Genomic DNA, 25575 nt, shown 5'->3' with positions numbered 1-25575 from the left:
TGGAGGAGACTTAAGATGTTGTATTCGGACATGCCATCTATGTTCCATTCGTAGACAGTGTTGGCATTGAATTTGGATTGAGAGAGGACATTAGGTCTATTTTCAATACCTAAGTCTGGTGCTGTGACCATGGCTAAAGGTTGATCCTTCTGCCATTGAAGTTTACACAGGTTTTGTGGTTCGTGTTTGATTTCAGAAACTTGATCTAAAGTCGTAACTGTTTTTTCAAAGGTATCTTTGGCTACCATTGGTGTGGAGGTAGAGGAATGTTCTATCCTACTGAGTTGTTCATGTAGGGCTTGGGTGAATTCTGATCTGCCTTCCCTGAACAGTTTTTGACTTGTTTTTGAGACCTGGAATGGTTTAAAAACTGGATTTTTTAGTTTTGGATCAGTTGTCTCAATCGGAGAGACAGTAGAATTTTGTTGATTCTCTTCTATCTTAGTTAATTGTTTTGCTATCGTACTAAGATGGACATTTGTGAAATTATTTTGTTGAAGGATATTTTGTATATCTTTTTCTGAACTATCACTTGGGATTTTGAAAGGGGCGGCTTCTACTTGTTTTTCAATGTGTGTTATTATGATTTGTCTTAAAGGTGGGTGTTCAGACTGAATTTTTAATCCAGTTGCCAAATCCCATTCCGCAGTTTTGTTTCTTGTAGTTATGGGATTAACAGAACTTTGTTTGAAGAGGTAAGAAATTTGGTTTTGTGTTGCATAAATTTCAAACCATTCAAAGAATAAAATATGAGTTTTATTTTGTAAAATGAATTCATAAAATTCATTTTGAATTTGTTTTCTCTGTTTCACGAAGTTTTTGAAGAACCATGTCCTCTTATCTGTGTTTTTGGAAGCATAAAAATCATTATGGAGTTTAGTTTTATCAACTTCAAATGCCTTTTCTATAACGTTTAGTTCATTAACAACATTTTCAGTTATAGCAGAAAAAGACGGCGAAGTAGGTGGAGAAATGTTTTGTTGCTCCTCATTAGTGTGTTGAGGTGCTGTGTAAATTTGGTGAGGTATATTTGTGGAATAGTCAACATTTTGAAAGGAAGCATTTGGTATGCTGGAGCATGAAAAACGTGGTTTTGTAAAGTTTTCTAATTTTTGAGACAATTGTGTGATTGAAGGTGGTCTAGAGGAACTAGCATCAGAGTACCTGGCACTAGAAGTTCTTGAAAAACTTAGTTTTACCTTACCATCATTGTATTGTATGACTTCTTTAAGATTGTTGTTTGGTTTTGATTGTTCAAGAGGTTGTGGTCTAACAGCTCCTTCTAGGATCCATTCTTCAGGAAGATCAATATCTTTCCAAAGGATAGTTTTTGGAATAACAGTGTTTGCTTTTGTTAGATCAGTTTGTAAAAATAGTGTTTCACCTCTTTTGTTTTCAATATTTTTTGTTGCAGTAAAGGCTGAAAACATTGCTTTGTAATGGACTCTGTAAATAATAGCTACAGGAATAGATCCTTCTATCATTTTGTAATTATGAGTTTTGATTTGTAATGTAATAGAATTTGTGATGTTTGGGTCTTTTAAAGACAAAGAAAAATTTGGATAACATCCAAACCAAATTGGTCCTTGACAAAGACTAGATTCAACTGTACTTATAATTGAATCTTGAAAGTTCAGGAACCTTGCATCTCGTAGGACACATAGGATTGAAGTGTTTAACCCTTCCCTAGTTAGAGGTTTTATACCAACTTGAACAAGACCTATATGTATGAAGTTATAGTTCCTGGCAGCTTGTTTTTTGAGTGTTTTTGAAGAAAGAAGATTTATTGTTTCAAAAGGGTTAGAAAGAGTAACATCACGTACCTCCGTTTTGATAACATAATCGGTTTTTAATAGATTTTTGAAGAGACTAGATACGTAGACCTCATCTTTTTTGATTTTTGGGATTTGCCAATTGTTTATAGATTTTTGGAAGTCCTCAATAGTAATTTCTTCACTATTGATAGGTTCCCTTTTCTCTGGGAAGTTTTGGGTAGAAGGAGTGGAGAAAGAAGAAGTTCTACAAAAGAGATTATCCATATTTAAAATTTTGCCTTTTTATTTTGAAGAAACTTTCAAGGATTCACTGCCCTTAAACGCCTGTACGTTGGCTTAAACACGGGACTTACAACCCAGAAACTATTATTCTTCAAGATAAAATTTCAAGATTTTAAATATTTCTTTAATCAATTTTATATAACCTATTCCCCCCCAAGTCTGATACCAACGAACGTCCTGAATCATATATATATATATATATATATACTAGATTACTAAACAACCAAATCCTATTAGTACTTATATATAACTAAATCCCTATTAGTACTCATATATAACTAAATCCCTATTAGTACTCATATATAACTAAATCCCTATTAGTACTCATATATAACTAAATTCTTACTAGTACTCTTATTCAACTGAATCTCTATACTTAGGGATATTAAACAGAAACAGCTTTTGACACTAATCAATACTCAAAGTTGGCACACACACATATTCAGTTGATGAAATAACATTATGTGTGTCGTTTGAATTTTTTTCCCCACCGATTTAAGCAGAAATTATCTCAAAAAATAGACAAAGGGATACAATATAGCATTATTTAATCATGCAGAGAATGTGTGATACTAGTAAGCAGACAAACATGAAAAATTCAGAAAATCAGAATAATTACTCCAATAGATAATTCGATTTAACTTCCAGCAAACATTCAACAGAGTTGCCAGATGGCAACTCTCAAGCTTAAGTTAGATAGAAGGATCTATTAGAGTAATGACAAGTTTAGGTAATAAATGAGGCTACTTTCAGTTTGCACTGGTACTTTACAAATGCCCCAAAGTTTAAGGGATCTAAATAAACATTTCTCAATACTTAAATACATAAATAATTAAATAGGTTTTGCCAATTTTGGTACCACATCCAAAAACAATCACCAAATCCCTAGATAATAAATTTTTACCTTGATCGGGCGGTTTGTTGCTAGGACCACCTTCATTTGAAGGCATATTGTTGGCAATGGAGCTTTGAGATTTAGTCTCCATCGTAAGCATTTTCATAGATATTTTCCGTAGATAATCAGACTGAAAAGAAGGAACACCAGAACTGAGTTAAACAATCAATGCTCGACATAGTTGCATTGCATGAGTAACCATAAATGAAAATGGAGGCTCCACAATACTCATAATGAGCGTACCTGGCTTGTTGCGGCAGTAAAAATCTTCTCTTCAAACCTTTGAGCAATCTTCCAAAGTTCAAGTAATCCCTCAGAACCAGAAACGGGAAGATGTTTTTTTGATGTGTCCATTCTACAAACAAAAAGCAATCGTTCATCATATTTAGATAATGCAAGTGACACAGATGCTATGGATTGAAACTGAATCTTACATTTTGTTGACAATTCTTTGGCGTGAATCAGGTTGCAATTGAGCTCTCCACTCACTTGTGTCAATAGTGGGTTCAGTACCCGGATTAGGTCTCCAATTATTGGAATCCATCAAATGTGAATTATCTGAAGCACCAGAAAATGAACAATCCAATCAAGTCGGATTCTAAAAAGAAACTGATGAAGGAGAAATATATATGTACACGAGACAGAAGAAACTAACATCATAGGACCCTCTATAACAGGAATATGTATAAATTATCTACAATGTGACAAATATTAAATTTTAATAAATTTTATTCCCAACAGCACTGAGTTATTAAAGTGACATGCTAGTGTTAAAGGTCAAAACAATCCAACAATGGTGTCATCAAGTTACAACTCGCACTTCATTCAAAAAAGACGAAAACCTAGATTTGAAAATGTTGACATAAAGATAACTCCAAAACCAAGACTAGCATCATGGTATTCAATTCTTTTGTCAAATATATAGACATTTATTTATTCCAAAATATTCCTACAGAGAACAAAATCATAACCGATTTCTCTCCATGCTGTACCATAACAAATTCATTCTCATCTGAGGTAACATTCAATCTAACAACTGTGTCATCAAGTTACAACTCACACTTCATTAAAAAAATCCGAAAAACCTAGATTTCAAAAACTCGAGATAAAGACAATTCCAAAACCAAGAACAGCATCATAGCATTCAATTATTTGGTCAAATACATTAAATAAATATTCCTACAAAAGACAAAATGATAGTTAATTTCCCTCCATGCTGTACCATAACATATCCACTCTCATCTCACGTAACAAATTCAACATAATAACTGTGTCATCAAGTTTCAACTCGCACTTCATGCAAACAAGCTGAAAACCTAGATTTCAAAAATTTGAGATTAAAATAACTCCAAAACCAATCACAGCATCATGGTATTCAATTCTTTTGTCAAATATATAGTCTTCTTTATCCCAAAATATTCTTACAAATAACAAAATCATAGCTAATTTCTTTCCACGTTGTACCATAAAATATTCATTCTCATCTCAGGTAATAAATCCAATCTAATAACGGTGTCATCAAGTTACAACTAGCACTTCATGCAAACAAGTCAAAACCCTAGATTTCAAAAATTTGATATTAAGATTACTCCAAAACCACGAACAGCATCATAGTATTCAATTCTTTTATCAAATATGAACATTTTTTTATCCCAAAATTTTCCTACATAGAAAAAAGAAATGATAACTGATTTGTTTCCAAGCTGTACAATAAGAAACTCATTCTCATCTCATGTAACTAACCTTATGTTTGCTACTTTGTTTTAATGTTTGGTTTCATTTAGTCTAGACCATTGGTATACCGAAATAACATTGAACTCCCCCACTGATCTGAGTCGAGCCTAACAGACCCGAGAAATGTTATTCCAAGTTTCCAACACAACTTTTTGTCACTTAGAAGATTCAAATCCAAACTACTTTAAGCATGTTTGTTTCCCAATGAGATTGACATACACTATAGCTTTTGCAAAATCACAATAATTCATTGTGATTTTACTAATCCCATCATTAAACCAAACAAGCACTGTCAAATAGCAGCACTGTAGCGCTATAACATAGCATAATTTCAAAAACTCATTATTATTTCGCAATAAACTATAAACTATTTAGATATTTAGTGCCCTGGAGGAACTATAAAAATAAAATCTGGTGATCATTATATTTTTTCATGCATAAACATTAATAATTTATTCATTATAATCAAGATTCTTTAAAAAAACAATTGCAAGTTACAATTTCAAGACTAAAGTGCAAAATCCACATGAAACTGAATCTCAAGTAAGAGAGAAAAAATCAAGTCACAATTTTTGAAAAATAATCCCTTCTCCTCCTTCACAAAATAGGCACGATGTTTGAAAAAATTCAATGAAACAACAAATCAAAAAAATAATCAACCCAAAACTAAAATGTTCAAACTAAGAATCAAAACAACCATTGAAACAGCATAAAAGAAGAATAAATAAGAGAGAAAAAAAACTTAGTACGGATGAATAGAGACGAACCAGAACTAAACGATTGAGAACAAAGAAAAGACAGTGCCGGCCGGGTTGTCGGAAAATAGTGTCAGAAGGTCGGTCGTCTTGGGTGATGGCAAAGTAAGAGACGATAGAAGTGAGCATAAATACAGACACGAAAAACACGAAATCGTTTTAATAGAACTACTTTTTAAATTAAAGAAAAAAAAATATTTCTATTTTATTTTAAAAAATTACTATCAAAATTAAAAGTTACAGATACTCCTAAAATGATGATGGATATTATTCGAAAATAATTAAATATTATTAAATAAGTTAATATTATAAACTTTGATTGAATTATTAAAATATCTGTAATAACTTTTAATTGTTAAAAATTTTTTTTTATTAAAATTATGAAAATCATTTTATTTTAGATAAATTTTAATATGTGACGTAATCTCAACTAATTATCATATATGATTTAAGTTTTTCAAAAAAAAAATCAGTTATATTAAAATATTTCAATTAAGTGAATAGGATAAATATGATGAATCTTGTATAATGTATATATTATATTCATACAGATTTATCATAATATTTTTATTTAAATTAAATAATTAAAAATATTTCAATTTCTATTTTACTATTAATATCTCAACACAAATAATAATGATCTAGACTGACTTAAATCAGATCTAATAGTATTTGTAAATTCAGATTCTCTATATTTTTTTAACTATTTAATATAATATTTAATATAGTATTTGTAAGTATTTAATACAATATTTTACTAGTTTAAAATCTATATCAATATATATATTAGTAAATTTTTCTTAAAATATTATCTAATAGTGTCAATATTTTATACAATTAAATTAAAATAAAAATACAAAATTATTATTATTATTATTATAATAAAAATAAAATAAGTCAAAAAAATAGAAAAAATATTGATTGATTAATAAATGTACAATTGTTTATGATGTTTTTTTAACTTAATTTCATATAACACTTCAGTATTTTATCTTTTTTTTTTTCTTCTGATTTGGCCATTTATTTAATTTTATTACTTATTACAAAAATTTAAATATATGAGTTTATTTAAAGATTTGAATTATAAATTTGATAAAATTTGCTGAAGATGATAATTAATTTTATAAATTTTATTTAAAAATTTTGATGAATTTTTATAAAAAAAATGACATTGTTAACATTTTAAAATATAAAAAAATCAAATTATTTATTAAATATTAAATAAATGATTAAATTAAAAAAATAAAAGATTATAAAAAAAACTAAATATTATATAAAATTAAATTAAGGACGGCAGAGCCATTAACAAAATATTTGCACTGTAATTAAGCATATTAATTTATAAATTATAAGAAAGCAATTGTATGGTGTGTTGCCTAATCGTGTAAAGTGTGTATAAATCACTTTCAGAAAAGATTAAAAAAAAAAAGTTATTACGACAAAAAAAAAATTTAAAAAGAAACCTGGACGATTTTGGGAGTGTTTCCGAAGGAGGATGAGCACCCGCAGCGTTTTCCGGTGAGTTGTGTGGCACGAATCCAAAGTTTTTTTTTTCAGACACTATGAGGACAAAATGGCTCGCAGCATTTTTTTGTTTTTGTGATTGAGCTCGTGCGTTTTTGTTCTTTTATAATTGTAAAAATGTGTTTATGTATGTTAAAAATGTATATAATATGTAGGTTTATAATTCTTATTATTACAATATAATATGAAATAAAATATAAAATGCTGACAAAAATGTGAAAATGGAATTTGTTATCTAATAAATACTATAGGATTTTTGGTTCATTCACTAATAATGTATCTGCAATTTGTAATTTATTTATTTTTATAAAAATATTAATATCTTTTTGTTTATTATTATTATTATTATATTGTTGATAAAAAAATGCATGAATGTTCTAGGAGGATGTGTTTTGATTTGGAGTCTGGATATTAGGCTTATATTTGCTTCTTGGACTCTTGCTGAAATATTTTAATTTTTTAAGTCATTACGATTATAATAAATATAATAAATTATTATTTTTAGTCTTAATTGTTTTTAGTTATATATAAAAAAATTAATGCATATATAGTATTTTTTTTCAGACCATATTCATATATAGTATTAATAATTGAGGGCAATGATTATGCATTATTATGAGCCGTTACTAGTTTACGTTTGACTCTGTATTTTACGGATTCCTTAATAATTTATTAGTAATTAATAAATACTAAAAATATTAGAACAGTGGTAGTTTTATTTTATAATGACGTGGAAGATTACATGTGGATTAATTATATTTTATTATTATTTTAAATTGATAAAACATATTTTCTATTTTTAAAAAACGCATTTTTTTGAATTATGTTTTTGTAATTAAATAATATAATAAAATAAGAAATGTGTTTTATAAATTCGAATTAATAATAAAATATAATTAATCTATATAGAATCTTCAACATCATCTTTTTTTTTTATATCATTTAAAAAATGATATTTCATCAATTTTGGACCACGATTTTGTATGGGAGATCAAAACTCAAGACAAATAAAATTGAATGATTATTTTCATGATTCAGCTGAAATAAGAGAACTAAAATTACAATTAAAACTAAAAAAAATAAGTAAACACACAAACTTTGACACATGATGATAATCATTATCATTAAGGAACTATCCATCTTACGGTGCAAATCTCCAAAAATTCAACATATTTTTATCATTAAACCGAGGTAACGAACTAATAAGAAATACTATCTTAAAGACCACAAGAAGATATACTCAATAGAAAATTAAAGAGATGGGAGAAATGGAAGAAGAAAACAGAAATAGGGATCTTTTTATGTTATATGAAAATAAGTTTTTCACACACTCTCAAATGAGTAGTCAGTCCTTTTATATATATATATAGGGAGAGTAAATAAATAATGAGACAAAAATATAATAATTAAAGAAGTGGATTTGACTAAGTCAAAATTACACAATAAAATCAAATAAATTAATAATATTTTTTTTAATAAAATATATTTTTATATTTCTTACTTAAAATATAACATAAAACTATTGAAATATCCTCAAAATTTACAACAAATCAATTATTATATTTGCACATTCCAGTTAAAATTAAAAACATAATCTCTTGAGCTTTACAAATAAAAAAAAGATACACGTATTTAGTAAAAAAAAAGAGTGAGGTATTTATACTCCATAAACGTGTTTAGAAAATTTAGTAAAAAAAAATATACACGTGTCTAGAATTTTTTTTGTTTTCAAAGATTTAGTACTCGATTCTTCTGATTATGATAGAGTATGACAAAAAGTAAATAGCAGAAAAATACGAATTTATGGGGTATTTATATTCCATAGACATCACTTCAGATCAGTGGTCATTGTTCCTAGAGGTTTGATGAACAAATGCAATGATCCAGAACTATTTCAGAATTGAAAAATTGCATTGTTTCACAGTTGTATTCGGCTACGGCTTGTGTGTAGTCGAATACACCTCTGTAACGATCAGTTTTTATTTAAAATTTCAACATCGTATTCGAATATGAAACCTTGTATTCGAATACAACTAAGTAAATTTTGCCACTAACTTGTTGTTGTATTTGACTACACCAGATTGTAGTCGAATATAAATGTGCAGTCTTAGCTACTGACTTATCACTTGTATTCGACTACATCATCTTGTAGTCGAATACAAATGTTCATTTTTAGCTACTGACTTATCACTTGTATTTGACTACACTCATGTTGTATTCAAATACAATATTGTATTTTGTCAAAAACTTTATTTTCAAACATTGTTTATGCATTTTTGACACTTTAAAAATCCTTTTGATGCATATGCTAAAACGAAAGGTTCTCAAGTGCATTTGAAATATAAGAATATTAGATTACATCATGTACCTTTACATTATATATCTTCTAATATGTTTGATCATAGTTGACTTCGATTATTTGACTTCTTTTTTAGCTTGCAACTTTGATCACATTCCTTTAGTCTTTGTCTTCATAAATATTTTTACAAAAGTATGAGAAGAGAGAAAATATATTTTTAATAATTTTATGTTTTATTTAAGGAGAATGATTTTAAATCATTTTTTGATTATATTAATCATCTCTTCTCCCCTCTAAATTCTCCCCAAAACGGAGGGAGGACAACATAAACTTAAGAATTTTGTTCTCTTTTTCTCCTTTATTGAACCAAATATAAGAACTTAATAAGAAGCTACCACGTATCATTTTCAACACTCTAATATATATATCATATATATATATATATATATCAAAGAGTTATAAATGATAAATAAGAAATTAAATTTAAGTGGTTTATGAGTTTCACTTAAGAATGAATCATTTGAGAGAATTGAGTTCGAATCATAGTTAAAACAAGTTTTACCTATATTTTACTTAATTATTGTCCATTTAAATATCTTTGTATATTAGTTAATTAATCATAATACCCATCCCCCTTAACCAATTCCTCCCCCTTGTGTGAATATTTTAAAGAGTAGATATGTAAATCGGTTCTTAAAATTGTAAGCGTCAATCAAATTACTTTATAATTTTTGTGAATAGACAAATACATTACTGACATTTTAAAATATCAATAAAATTAGTCATGTATAAATTTTTTTTGTTAGATATTTTGATGAGACATTGTAATTGAATATATGACTTATCAACATTGATTTATCATCAATATCATCTTACAAGAGACTTTGCCAAAGAATTTTAGTAATCTCATAGATAATTTTGTGAGTAATTGTAATTGTACTTTGACTATTTATGGACAAATTAGTCCATGAAATATTTAAATTTAATGAGAAAATTAGTATGTGTTATTATGACATTGATATAAGATCAACGTAAAAAAGTCAAATATTCGATTAGCATGTCACATTATAATATATAACTATATAAATTTAAATATGAATTATTTTGATTTTGATTTTACAATGTCATAGATGTATTTGTCATTTTGTAAAATTTAGGAATTAATTAACTCACGACAACAATTTAAAAGATCAATTTGTTTATTCAATTGTATTTCAATTGTTGTTTTCTAGGTGAAAAAAATTCCATTAGACATTATCAAACTTGCAAAAAGTTTTAATTCAATATTTATCATCATTTGATACGAGTCATTTACCATTTCAAATATAACCGAATTTAATTTAATAAAAATCAACAAAAAGTTGAAAACAAATTTGATTCATTCATCTAATCAATCCAACGAAGACTTGAAAGATAGAAACAATAAATAAAATATCTATACTACATACACACATGCTTCATGAATTAAAAATTTTAAAATTTTAAAATTAATAAAATATTATCTAAAATAAGCATTGTATTTGCCAAAGATAAAATCAATTTTTTTAGGTGGATGTTCTTCTAACCTTCTATGTTTGTCTATTGTTATCGGATTCTAATTTTTTTGAAAACATAAAATGCATCATTAGATTCTAAATTTCGATAGAAGAATAATTAGACAAACAATAATTTAAGAAATGATTTTGCATTCTCATATGTCTAAAAAAAGTAAAATTTAAACACTAAATTCAACCGTTCTACTAAAATGTTACTATGAATTTTAAAAATATCTCATTTTAAAATTTAAATTAGAATTAATATTTCACTAGCACAACATAAAGTTTAACTGAAATAATAAATAAATTTTATTTTTATTTTTAGTTCAAATCTAAACTATAAACACTAGTGCAACTTCTCAAATTTAATAATTTATTTAGTATTGTTTTAGAAATTGAGCCGCACCAATTAGAAAACCTAATCGTCCACTTATTTTTCTTGCTTCTCTATTGAAGGTGGTATAGCGTTATTTTTATTTATTTAAAATTATTTATCTAAACTATTTTTTTTAATCTTTTTTTAACAAAATAAGAAGTTCTGAAATATATTTGGTTTTTTTTCTTCATATTCTGTTGTGATTTTATCGTCTGAGTGCAATATTATTTTGTTCGTCATCTTTGTGCGGTATTATTTGTTTTCTTATCGTCTTGTAATATTTATTTAATCTAAATTGATATATCAAACTTTGATTCAGTGTCAATGCAAATTAAATCAATGATTTTAATGTCTTCAACGTAAGAGTTTCAGAGACATGAAGATTTTAAATGTTTTATTTGTGTTATATTTATAAATTTTATCATATTTATAAACTTTTATTATTTTATATTATTAATTTGAGTATCTAAATTTACTCAATGTAATTTATCTCAGTTTCAATGAATAAATATTATTTAGTGTATTTATCTATAGCCAAGCGCTATGAAACTTAGTAACGAAGGATTAGTATAATTTACCAATCACTATCAATGACACATCATCGCATTAATCATTCTTTATTATACATCCTTACCTTTTTTCACTGAACAAATAAAGATTAAGATTCCTCCAAAAATAAATAAAGATCAAAGATACTAATATGAGTATAAAATATTTGTTCCGAATAAAATTTAGGATGAATATACAGTAATTCAGTGTAAGATAGAGAAGGCCTAATTTTTTTCAATAATTTACAAATAATTTATATTTTATTATTTGATATTTTGGTTATATAATTTAATTAATTAGTTATTTTACACTAATTATTTATCTAATTGACTATATAAATTTATGTGATTATTAATATTACTCAATGTACTTTTGTCCATTTGCTTCTTATCAATGGAGCTTAAATCAAGTAATATGATATTAAATAATAATTTCATTACATTGTTATTCAAAATTTTCAGTGAAGGATTTATGTTTCCTTTTCTAGTTTCTTTAAGATGTTTGAAGTTTTCTATCAAGACTAGTTGCAACCTATTTCTTTATCCAATTTTTCTTTATCACTCTTGTTGGATCTTTTGTTTGGGTTATGCTGCAAATCTTGAACAAAAAAGAGATAAAATTGATGATAATGAAAGTGGCACATATAAATTTCAAAATGTGTGTATCACACTAAGCTTTAGGTTCGATTCGCCCCCACCAATCTATATATATATATATATATATATATTGGATGCAAACGAGTTAACTGACAAATACCCTTTAGGATACTTTGAAATCCTTGAAGTGAATTGCACATTCACATCAAACCTATCGATCAATGATAGTTTACAGACTAAAGTTCATTCATTTACTCTCGTGTACTAGAGAAAATAAAAAATGACTTAAAAATATTTTTGATAGAAGTTTGACTCATATAACATGAATTTTGTCTCTTGTATTTTTTGCCTCTAAAGTATCTCTATTTATAGAGAAACTCGTACTAATTAGTGAAAACAAATAATTCTTGAAAAAGATTGTAATCTTTGGTAACTTAACACAATCATTTGTTTGAATTAAACCCAAATATTGCAACTACTTGACCAAGTGATACATTAAGTTATTTAGTTTTGCTACATTAATATAACAATTAGAGAATTCCAAATATATTTTGAAAATTTCCCTCTCAATCCCCCACCATTTTCAAAATATATCTAAATCCGTTATTCCAAAAATCTCATAGTTTCAAATAAAGATATTTTACGATTTGAACCATTACTTAGTAAATTATGTTTTCACTCATCCTCGAATAGATTTGTAGACAAACTTTGAACCAACCAGTCATTAGCACAAGTGTGCATAACTCACACATGAAATTTCGGTACCATTGATCGAATTATAAAAATGACACATTTGGTAAGACCACGTGTCTCATATCATTTTCATGAGAATTTAAGAGTCAAACTCTTGAACTCTATGAAGCGGCCACTTCATTCTCATATAGGTGGACTATATCAGAAATGCACCCATAATTATACATTTCAGCAAATATATGTTATATGTTTATTAAGAGAAGCCAAACTTTGAACCAACCAGTCATTAGCACAAGTGTGCATAACTCACACATGAAATCTCGGTACCATTGATCAAATTATAAAAATGACCCATTTGGTAAGACCCTGTGTCTCATATCATTTTCGTGAGAATTTAAGAGTCACGCTCTTGAACTTTATGAAGCGGCCCACTTCATTCTCATATAGGTGGAATATATCAGAAATGCACCCATAATTATACATTCCAACAAATATATGTTATATATCCATTAAGAGAATACCTCATCCTACCACTTTTATTTTATGATCCATATACTTTTATTCTTTGGGATATATCTATTGTCAGGTACTTAAATCACTCAAATATGTACTTTCATCATTGAACTCAAGACTTAATTTTACTCAAGTGTGAGTTGATCGTTTCCACCATTGGTGATTATTTAGATATGAGCTTGTATCACATCCCTAATGATGTCTTCAACACCATGTCCTTTGTCAGATATTTCGTCAAATGATCTGCAAGATTCTTTTTAGTTCTTACAAACACTATGGACAACACTCCATTACATCCTTTACATAGCCATGTCTTAAATCAATATGTATTAATTTTCTATTATATACTTGGCTATATATTTTTGATAGTGTGTATTGATTATCACAATATATGGATACTGATGCAATTGACTTTGACCAAATTGATATCTTATACAACAAATTTCTTAGCCATTCAACCTCTTTACTACCTGCAGCTAGAACAATAAATTATGTAGTCATGGTTGTGTTGGCAATGCAAGTTTATTTCTTTGAACCCCAAGAAACTGCACATCCACCAAGGTTGAAGATCCATCCACTTATGGAAGCATGATCCTCAACATGATTTACCCAATTGGCAGCTATATATCATTCCAAAAATGAAGGATATCCACTATATATTAAACTATAGTTAATTGTTCCTTTCAAATATTCTAATACTTTATTAATAACATGTAAATGTTCTTTACTTAGATTGTTTACATACCTATTTAACCTTCCAATAACATATACTATATCAGGTTTGGTACAAGTCACGACTTACATCAAGCGTTCGATTTCCTTTTATATTCTTGATAATGTTGACCAACTATCACCAAACCATGACCTTTTTGTCATTTAATCTCTTCACATTGTATCACATACAATTAATAAGCATCTCAATTATCACATACACAAATTTTTATGACATTCTTCCTTTTACTATATTTAATAAGCATTTCAATTTAAAATTCTAATTCTCTTTTCATTTTATCCAAGTCTAAGATATAATACATTGAATGCATTAAATATATATTTCCACAAGCTAACAAAGCATGATCATAAAAATTTCTCATAATTAAATATCATAAGGTGAATTCAAACATGTAAGTCGTCTACTCCTTAACAAATAAGAATTCATTTTATTTCTATTAAATAAACCATTTCTTCATAGTTATATTATAACTAATACATGCATCATGAATTCTATTTGTCAATTCAAGTTTCATATTTAAATATGTTCTATGATAAATCCAAATAAGTATCACAATAGAAAATAAACAATGAATAAAATCATTAAGATTTTCTATCAGTTTCTTCCATAAACATTTGTCAACTTACAATAATTTTAAAACATATATCCAAATCATTTTTAATATCAAACTAAGCAAGAAATTGACAGATACTTTTATACTATCATACACATATAATATGAGTTAATCAATTTTAGATTTAATAACTTCTCACATGAAGTGTCACTACCATTGAGACATACACTTGATATTTATGACAATTTATTTATACTACGTTAAATAAATTAATGTATTAAATACGCACCTTAAACCATACATATTCATATTTGTCAAGATTTAAGAGACCAAAATTATAAATAAATTTTCTTCCACCGGTCAATCATAAATTTTTGTTCTTAGTCTAAAAACATCAACTATAGATAAACAAAATTTTTGTCAAAACATATTATCTCTAATTCCATATTATCAATTTTTCACATCCTATCTCTATATTATTATATATGTATCCGAAAAGGAAAATTTACTATATATGTATTTCAAACATGAATCTAATATATAAATATATTAACATTAAATAACTTTCGATGATGCCCAACCATGAATTTTCATGTGATTATTTTCAAGACTTTAATTAATTTTTTAAAATCAAAACAAACAAAATTCATGTATAAACCATATTAAATTCAAATACTTGAATATATTCTAAATCATGCATATCAATCTAACCACATGTTAAATTAAACATAAACAAATATAAATTACTTTAGAGAATCACATATGAATTTAGAACTTCAAACATATCATATATATTCATATAAATTACATGTGTACCTTTCACCATGGTCAAGAAAGTTCATCTCCTTTAAAAAGTTGTGGTCATAAATAAATTTGATAATCGAAAATCGAACCTAAAGATTGTTGGACCTTTTGTTGGGGGTATGTTGCAAATATTGAACAAGAAGAAAATGAAATTGATGATAATGAAAGTTGCACATATAAATTCCAAAGCATGTGTATCACACTAAGCTTTAGGTTCGATGCGCCATCACCAATCTATATATATTGGATGCAAATGAGTTAACCGGCAAATTCCCTTCAAAATACTTTGAAATCCTTGAAGTGAATTGCACATTCACATCAAACCTATCGATCAAGGATAGTTTACATAATAAAGTTCCTTCATTTACTCTCGTGCACTAGAGAAAAGAAGAAATGACTCAAATATTTTTGACAGAAGTTTGACTCATGTAACATGAAATTTGTCTCTTGTATTTTCTGCCTCTAAAGTATCTCTGTTTATAGAGATTAACATATGTATTGGTTTGAATTAAACCCAAGCATTACAACCATCTGACAAAGTGATACATTAAGTTATTTAATTTTACTACATTAATATAACTATTAGAAAATTCCAAATATATTTTAGAAATTTTTCTCACACTTATTTTTCTATTATCCTTGGTAATCACACTTGTATTGTATCCTATAAATTGATTTTGGAGAAATTCAAACCGACCCAGATTTTGAAGCAGGTGTTTGTGGCCAATGCTCATAAGAATTATGTTTGTTCAAAAGATAAAGAAATAATCTAGTAGTTTATGCTATTATGCATTTATCAAAGTTTTTTCTACACGTTAAAGAACCAATTGACATGTTTCTGTTCATTCAAATCATTAATAGTATAGTAAAATTCATTTTGTTAGTCTAATTGACATTTTAGCTACTATTCATTAAGATTATGGATAGTTAAATAAATTTTATTCTTTTTAGGTTGTGTTTGGTAAAATTAAGTTATAAGCTAGCTGATAACTGAAAAACTGTCTGAAAAGCTATAAGCTATAAGCTAGTTGATAAGCTGATAACTGAAAAACTGAAAAGCTATAATTTGGCATAGAATATAATTTAATTTTATCACAATGATAAATTAGAAGATGAAGAAATAATAGTAAATATGACAATGCATACCTTAATCAATTTATTATAAAATGAATAACATGAAATTTTTTTGGGAGTTATTTTGGCAAGGAATTGAAGAAACTAAGTACTCTATTCACCGAGAAGAAGATATACGTGTGAACTAAAGGGATTAGGTTTATTTATTATTTTTTTGAATTCGCGTACGTGCGTGCGTCTGATGAAGGAAAATGTTTTACATTTGTCTTTTAATATGTTGCCTCATGACATACTTCAATTTCCACTAATCCACCACCTTCAATACCTGTTGCTACTGGTAATAAGGCTCATGGGTCACAATGCTCCAATTCTAGTGATAGGATTGCGTCTGATGGGAGAACAATGATATGGTCAGATGTTCGAGGGTACGTAATTGATTCTGATTAACTTCTCATTACTACATGAGGTTTATGGTTTGTTTCAAGTTATTTTTTTAAATTAAATATATAGATATGTAATTTATATCTATAAATTTTTAATAAATTGTAATCTACATACACTAGTATATTTTATGTTGTTTGTAACTTGTTTGTAGGTAGTTACTGTGTTGGGTGGCCTCAAGGGCCCTCACCTTAGTCATTAAATCACAATATATTGACTCGTATCCTAGTTGGAGAGCAATCCCATAATTAACTTTGGAACATTGATTTGACAAATTTGGTGTAAGATTATGTTATATATCATGTTAATGAGTTCAACTATTGTGTGTATACTAATTAATACATTATAACTTATTTGTAATGTAATGTTGTAGGAGAGATTTGTTTGGTTGCATGAGCACAATTTTCTGATTAAGAATATCTTCAATACAAAAGGATTAATGCGTCTTTCTGAGACATTGATGCAAGTGAGAAAGAAGCGCAAGTGTCCAACTTGGATGGACGAAAGTGTTTGGAATGATATTGAGAAGATAAGGATGGACTTGTCGTAAAATGAGATATCAAATCGAGCTAAGAAAAATGGTGTTTCTTCTAAATGAGGAGCTGTCCCTACTGGTGGATCTATATCCATCACTAAACATATCATTCAGATGATACACTTTTTATGTCAAAATCTTCAATGTATAACCATTTAATGTTTGGCTCAAGGACATGCCTACTATTTGTTATTTTTATTATTTTGTTGTGTTGCTGATGCTTGAGAATGCATATAGCTATTTTACTAAAATATTTTGCTGCTGAAATGTGGCTCTCATCCTATTCACTATTCTATAGACCCCACATTGGATGAAATCTTTTTAAAAACTCACACTAAAAAGAAGGACGATTCTTGGGTTGATGAAAAAGCAAAAAGAATATATGTAAGGAATATATTAAGTCATTCATTTTTTCATTTGTATTTCTTGTAAAAGTAATTTGATTATGTTACATTATGTTCTATTTGAGCATGAAACATTTCAAGGTAAGTTGCAACAGACCTCCAAAGGTGGGGAAACATCTAGTAGTTGTAGCCAAGTGGTTAATGCAGAAACTCGCTTAGACATGTGGCTCCAATCTGTTGGGGGGAAAGAATAAAAGGTGTGTTTATGGTGCTAGAGATAGATCTTTGCTTATAGACTAGGTGTCGCAAGTCTTGCCTCAGATTCTCGTCAATCTAGAGGTTGCACCAATGTCTTGTCCCAACACTCTAATGAGACAACTGCATATATAACACCGTTTGAGGAGCGAGCAAAAGCGGAAAAACATGAGGCACAAGAGGAATTAAGGAAAGTAGAGCAACTTCGACAAGAGGAAGTTCAACAAACAAAGCAGTGCACTACAGAGCTCTAGATGCAGCTAGCAACATTGACAAAAAGTGTTGCTTCCATACTGGTTGAATCCTTCTGTCGTCGTCATCATTTAAATTATGATGAGGATGAGTCTAACGATGATAACAGCGAGGAGTAAAACACATTTATGCGTCAGTTTCATTTAGTAGTTATGACTACATATTTTGCTTACACTTATAAGCATTATCTATATATATTCTTACGATAATGTCGATATGTGTATTTTGAAATTTACGGTAGTGTATATTGTCCTTTTTTTGAGACTTATGGTAGTGTAAATTGTCTTTATTTTGAGACTTATGGTAGTTATTGTATGTATTTTGAAAACACTATTTACATAATACTTCCATTTGTTTTGGCAATGATGTTTTGTTATGTTTACAATTTATTTTAAAAATAAAGCAAACAATAAAAACAAAATAGATTGAAAATTATTTTTTCATTACCCACGAAAATTCCATGAGTAACGGTTAGATAATTTGAATGTTATTATCTATGCTCCTTTCATGATTAATTTACACATGAACATTTCATAGATAAAACTATAAATAGAAAACAATAGAATTTTTTGAGGATTGTCCGTGAGTAGTGTTACTTGTGACTTTTCTATAGATAAATAACTACGTCTTTATCTATAGAAAATCTCCAGGTAACTTTACTCGCGAAGACTCGGTGAGTCATACTATCCACAAACATTCCTTAAGTCTTAAGTAAGTGTATCTCAATAGTTTTTTCTTTAAATCTGTGAATGGAATTCCCTTCCATTTTCCACTTTAAAATTAAAAAATTGTTACTTTTTTTAATAATGTTGATGGCCTTTTAAGTTCTCTAAGTGTATAATATAATGAAGTGTCGTGAAAGGACCACATGCGGTGACAACAAAAATGCCAATAAATAATGAGATGTGGCCCTTTTAATTAGAGACAGACAATTACATTCACTTATCTTTTACCGAACTATATTAATAATTAAATTAAATAACCTTTGAGATTTTCAAAGATGAAAACAAACTCTTTTTTTAACTTTACCAATTGCATAAAAGTCCATTTTTTTTTCTTCTAATTCAAACTCAGATTAAAAAGAGACATAGATATAATATCTAATTAATTTTGGCGGTTTCAATTTTTTTTCTTCAAAAAACCCTTGTAAGTTAACGCTCGATTATTTATTTATTTATTTATAATTTTCCGTTTCAATTACTCCTAAGGATGGGAATAGGCTAGGCCGTCCGACAGGGGCCTATGGCCTGACCTACTTATGGCCTGGCTTGGTCTGGCCTGTTTAATAAAAAGGTCAGACTCAAGCTGTTTTTAAAGTCTATTTATGTAAATAGGTCAGGCTCAGGCTTGTAAAAAAGCCTATTAGGCCTGACAGGCCGGCCTATATATATTTTATATGTTTTCCATTCTCTATTTTTTCTTCTTCTAATTTCCATTGCACTCACTCCAACAAACATGTATGAAAACAACATATTTTTTTTTATAAAAATCGATATTATTTATTTGTTACTTTATATTTTATAAAAATCAATACTATTTATTTGTTATCTTTATATATATTATTAGTATATAAATTTAGAAACCCTAATTGTTTATTATTACTGAATATGAGTTTGTTTGAGAAGTAATATTCCGAGTTGTTTGAGAGGATTTGTTTAGAGGTAATATTCTGAGTTGTTTGAGAGATAATAATATGTGTGTTTGTTTCAATAAAAAATTTATTCTTTTAAACCAAAAACTATTTTTTAGGGTTTAAAAGGTATTTGTTTCATATTTTAAAAAAATAATTTTGTTAGAAAAATCATTTTTTTTTATTTAATATATATATATATACATATACACATTAGTATTGGTATATGGAGAATCATATAAATCGATATGGATAGAGCATCATGTAGCTATAGATAATTGTTTATTTATTACCTATATATATGATGTTGCACGAGATGATTTGTTTGAGAGGTAATAATCTGAGTTTGTTTGAGACCATTTGTTTGAGAGATAATAATGAGTGCGTTTGTTTTAATAAAAAATTTATTCTTTTAAACCAAAAATCATTTTTTAGGGTTTAAAGGGTGTTTGTTTCATATTTTTTTTTAAATTATTTTGTTAGAAAAATTATTTTTAATGTGAATAAGGCTTTTAAATAGGCTTACAGGTTAGGCCATGATAGGCCGTAGGCCAGGCTCAGGCCGAAAAAAAAGCCTATCATAGGCCGTAGGTCAGGCTTAGGCCTCAAAAATTCATCGTAGGCCAGGCTCAGGCCTTTCAAAGCCTGGCCTGGCCTGGCCTATTCCCACCCCTTCCTACAACTCAAAAGGTACTGTCTTGTGCGAATTACACTAGAATGAATAAAATTACAAAAAAAATTGATTATTTTTGGTCACGTAGGGTTTCTATTTTGTAAATATTGGTGATAACGGTGGTTATTTTCGTTTTACTAAAGAACGATTTTTTTTTAATTTAAATTAATAGAAATTACATCAATTGAAAACACTATAATTTAAATCGTTAAAAATGAAAATTATATAAGTTAATAGCACAAAAAGGAATAATATTTACAAATGTAACAAAATTTATAAATATGACAAAAATTGAGGTATTTGGAAAACCCATGTCTCTGGAGTTGTAAAGTTGACGATGCAAAAATCATTGACTGAATTTTTACTATTGATTGAAGCTAATATGTCAATCTGAACCAAAGTACACCACAATAAGACGGAAAATCAAAATGCCACACCAAGACGAAGAACAAACACAATTTCAGAGTAAGACGACGAAACCAAAAAAAATACGAAAAAAACTTCAATACGTGTAGAAATCACTTATTTAAATAAAAGATAAGAACAAAAAATATCAAAATGAGTGATTTTGGACTAACAATTGGTCTTAAATCCCATCTTTGATAAAAAATGAAAAATAATCAAATGGTAGAGAGGAAAATAGCAAGCGGACAAACAACTGACCTACTAATGGTGGTTATTGACAAAGAAAAATGTTAATAAATATTTTAATCGTATATGGTAAACAATCAAATGTGATTTTTTTTAGAGTTTTATTGTTACATCATAATTAATCATTCGTAGACATGACTTTATAAATATTTATACTAATTAAAGTCAAATAAATATAAATTATATTTATTTTTTTGTCTATGATAATTTAATTTTTAGAAAATTAATTTTTTTTAATTTTTATTTATGATAGTAAAATAATATATCACAATCTTAAAATACGAATATTTAATATTAAAAAAAAGTATAAAAAAATACAGAGTATGTTAAATAACTTATGATATGCGGAAATATTATCCAAATATTATCTATGTTAGTAAACTTTTGTAATTTCTTTTTATATATTTTTTGTATTTTTTAATTATTTTAATGAATTTATATTACTATTATTATTATTATTATTATTATTATTTTGATTTTGGTACAATTTAAATTATTATTATTATTATTATTATTATTATTTTACTGTATGCTTTATTTACACTCTTTAAAATAAATTAAAACAAGAAAAAATGGTCAGTACGAAATCCCCGCTCTTTCAGAAGGCAATCTTCTTATATTAAAAACAATAATAGTAAAAAACAAATTTCAACACAAGGTCGCTATTCTAAAATTAAGTGTCCTTCACAAAGTCCAATTTCAAAAGAGTGATCTCTCATTAGTTTCAAAAGTAAGATGTATTGATATTTAAATTTTAAATCGGTGTTTTATTTTTAAATGTGTGTTATTTTAAAAAAAAATCCTATTTTTAATTAGGAGTAAGAAAATGTTCAGACCGATTAATACGGGTTTACGGCCTAAGAGCTTCGCTATACTGACAAGAAAAAAAAGGATTGTACATCAACAATGTAAATAAATTTTATCAAAGGATAATGCATGTTCATTAAATCTTGATGACAAAGGCATGTTTCTTTAGACTTGTTTTGTTTTCTAAATGTTAGTTGTAACTCAAATTAGACAGTTGCTTGATTGTTTTTATTCTTTTTTGGTATGGCTAGTTTTTGTTTCTAATATAGTTAGGAATGACAACGAGGGGGAGAGAGACTATTTTAAGTGTTACCAACTCCGCATCTACAACTTCAATACAATCTCCGCACTTGCATTTGTACTTGTCGGTAATGACTTTTTAACATCCACCTTCACACTCAACGGGGACAGGTTTCCCCGCTCCACTCCCACTTCCACTCAAAAAATTAGAATTTATTTATTCATAGCATCAAAAATCAATAATTTGACTAAATAGTAACATTCAACCTAAGTTCTAAAATTCAAATAATCAAAATCATTAAAAATAAATCAAAATTAATCAAGAATCATAATAAACTAAAATTATTATAAATCAAGAATATAAACCATAACAAAATAAACCATATGAAAAGAGTTTTTTGTTACAGTAGATTTCACAATAAATAAACTATGGCAGATTGTAGAACTTCCATATAAATAAATAAATAAATACAATTGATTTCAAAATAGAGTGAAAATAAATAACACAATGAGATTGAAGGCCGATGATGTTCTGTCAACGAACTTAGCTTATCATGGGAAACAAGAATGAAAGACTAGGTTGTTTTTCTTTTGTTACAAAAGGCAAGGCTGTGAAATGGTATCGATTGATAATTCTTAAGAATATAATCTGTTAAATTAATAAAAAAAACAAGTTAGAATCACAAACATACAAGCAAGAATCACAAACGACAAACTGGAGACAATGGAGAAAGCACGCGGAGGAGGACGATCGACAGAGAATAGAGACGATGCTGGGAGGAGGACAAAGACGGCGCACAGAGGAGGACACGCAGAGGAGAACATAGACGACACACGAAGGAGGACGAAGACATCGCACAGACATGAGGGAGGACGACTGGGACAAAAAAAGTGAGGGTAGAGAGTATGGATGACAACATAACCTGCACTGGCAAGTACGCACCCAAACCCGTTTGTTTTGGGCAGAGAAAACCCGCTTTGATTGGGTGCGGATGAGGATTTTCCCCAAAATTAAAATTCGACGGCGGGGTGATACCAACTTGTAACTCAATTTTCTCTATGAATTCTCAATGAAAATTAGTGAAACCAATGTCTATTTTGAAGATAATTAAGTCTAGTTTCAAATATGATATAAATCAGTTCAAACCATTATCAACGAAGAAAGTTATGAACAACATACCTAAGGTGTATCTTTGCTGGTTTAAAGACAACATTATACTATTTTTATTTCAATCTTTATATTCTCAATTTCATATGCTCAACTAAGTAAAATATCTTCAAAATTCAGCATAAAATCAATTAATTACGAATACTAAACAATTATCATCTCATCACCAAGCCAACCACAACACTCAATAATCATAATAAAACAACAACTGTTCATAATAATTAATACAAACACTTAATATGTATTCTTAATATTCATTGATATCAAATCAAAAGGATTATCTCATTACTCAAACATGCAAATCATAAACATTTATTAGCAACATATAATCAAGATTTCTAAGCGCACATAAGAGAGGTTTTAAGAAAATTTTCTATGTTACCTTTAAGAATGAAAATCAAAGGAGATGAAATCCACCATTGTTGAGTTTTATGTTTCCTTTTCAAACATTCAAGAATCCTAACTCAAAAGTTGACTCATTCTTTCTCTATTCCCCTTCCATGGTTGAACCATTAATCTTCTATATCTTCTTGTTTTCTTGTCGTCATTCTTCTTTATTCTATTCATCCCTCACATCTCCTTCCTCTATCACAATTTCCCTTGTCTCTTTTTTCTTTCTATCAGCTCTCTTGTTATTGCTTATTTTATTTTATTTTATTTTATTTTCATCTCATCTCAACTCTCCTCTTCTCTATTTTTCTTTCCTTTCTTCTATTATTTCTATTTTACAATGGTTCTCTCTCACACACTATTTCTATTATTTTATTCATATTCCTATTTTCTTTTAATTCATTTACTGGAAGACTGATAGACACACCTCTCTTATGTCGGTTGCACCTATTAAGTCCCGAACAATATTTTACTAGTTACTAATCATGCAAATTAATTATACCTTATCCTAAATCATACAAGACTTACAATTAATTATTATTCTTATTATAATTATTCTACTAACTATAAAAGTGATTCTAAGTAGCATTAAAAAATACAAAGTTTTATTAAACATTTACCATTAGAATTTTCAATAGATTATGCTATCACTAAATTATTATTGCATGCAATTTTATAAGGAATTAACACATTTATTAAATTCTAATAATAACAGTAATAATAGTAATAATAAGAACATATTGATAATAATTTAGGCAAAGAAAATTTGGGTGTTACAATTGATGGGGAATAAACACAGAAACACAATAACAAGTAATACGCAACAGATATAAAATTCCCCCAACTTGCAAGAACCTACGAGGAGCAACAATAAATATATGGCAACAAATTAATCAAAATAAAAAGCGTAAAGAACACCAATATTTTAAAGTGGGAAACCCCCCTCAATGCAAGGGTAAAAACTACGGGTCATCCAAACCAAATAAATAGCTCCATTATAATCAAATAAGGGTACAAGAGAGTCTCAAAATGATACAAATTATGTCTACAACCAACCAAAATAACAAAGCACTAAAGCCTACAAATGAAAAGCAAGAAGAAGAAAAACACCCAAAAAACCGACTGCTGTACGAGCACAATTTTCTCCACCTCCAGACGTCTTTTCGCTGATTTGACTGTTGAAAACGTATACCTGCAAGTTGCAAACTTGCTATCCAAACATTAGCCCGATCCAACGGTTACCGAATGCGCAATCGATATTTTTCTGAGACTGATTTAACAAAATCGAGAATAAGGTTTCTCTTATCTTTTCCCTTTTGGTGATTGTATTTCCTATCAAATTAGCCTCTCTCTTACAATCCTAATTATACCACTCTCACTTAAATAAGTGAGACACATGGACTACAATATTTGGGCCTTTCTCCACATAAGAAGGGAGCCTAATACCCAACAACAATATCACTTAAATTATTTACTTATGATTAATCCATAGACGAAGT

General features: G+C 28.0%; 1 protein-coding gene and 1 long non-coding RNA gene across 2 annotated transcripts in view; one reads left to right on the top strand and one right to left on the bottom strand.

The window, feature by feature from the left end:
• Window positions 1-6991, bottom strand: part of LOC140920983 (mediator of RNA polymerase II transcription subunit 15a-like) — a 13734-nt gene extending 6743 nt beyond the window's left edge. Inside the window, exons 1-4 of the mRNA XM_073370545.1 lie at window positions 6905-6991; window positions 3387-3510; window positions 3196-3307; window positions 2962-3082 (exon numbers count right to left, since the gene is read on the bottom strand). Of these exons, the coding sequence (XP_073226646.1) occupies window positions 2962-3082; window positions 3196-3307; window positions 3387-3496 (343 nt within the window). The 5' untranslated portion in view covers window positions 3497-3510; window positions 6905-6991. The remainder of the gene's footprint in view (window positions 1-2961; window positions 3083-3195; window positions 3308-3386; window positions 3511-6904) is intronic.
• A 9747-nt stretch (window positions 6992-16738) lies between these two features.
• LOC113787102 (uncharacterized) lies at window positions 16739-17608 on the top strand. The gene is made up of 3 exons (XR_003473377.2): window positions 16739-17115; window positions 17286-17412; window positions 17505-17608. It is a non-coding gene; the product is annotated as an uncharacterized lncRNA (long non-coding RNA).
• The last annotated feature ends 7967 nt before the right edge of the window (window positions 17609-25575 follow it).

Source organism: Cicer arietinum, chromosome 6, assembly GCF_000331145.2.
Source record: "Cicer arietinum cultivar CDC Frontier isolate Library 1 chromosome 6, Cicar.CDCFrontier_v2.0, whole genome shotgun sequence".
Classification (NCBI taxonomy): domain Eukaryota; kingdom Viridiplantae; phylum Streptophyta; class Magnoliopsida; order Fabales; family Fabaceae; genus Cicer; species Cicer arietinum.
The sequence above is the reverse complement of the archived record's forward strand: the minus strand, read 5'-3'. Positions and strand labels throughout refer to the sequence as shown.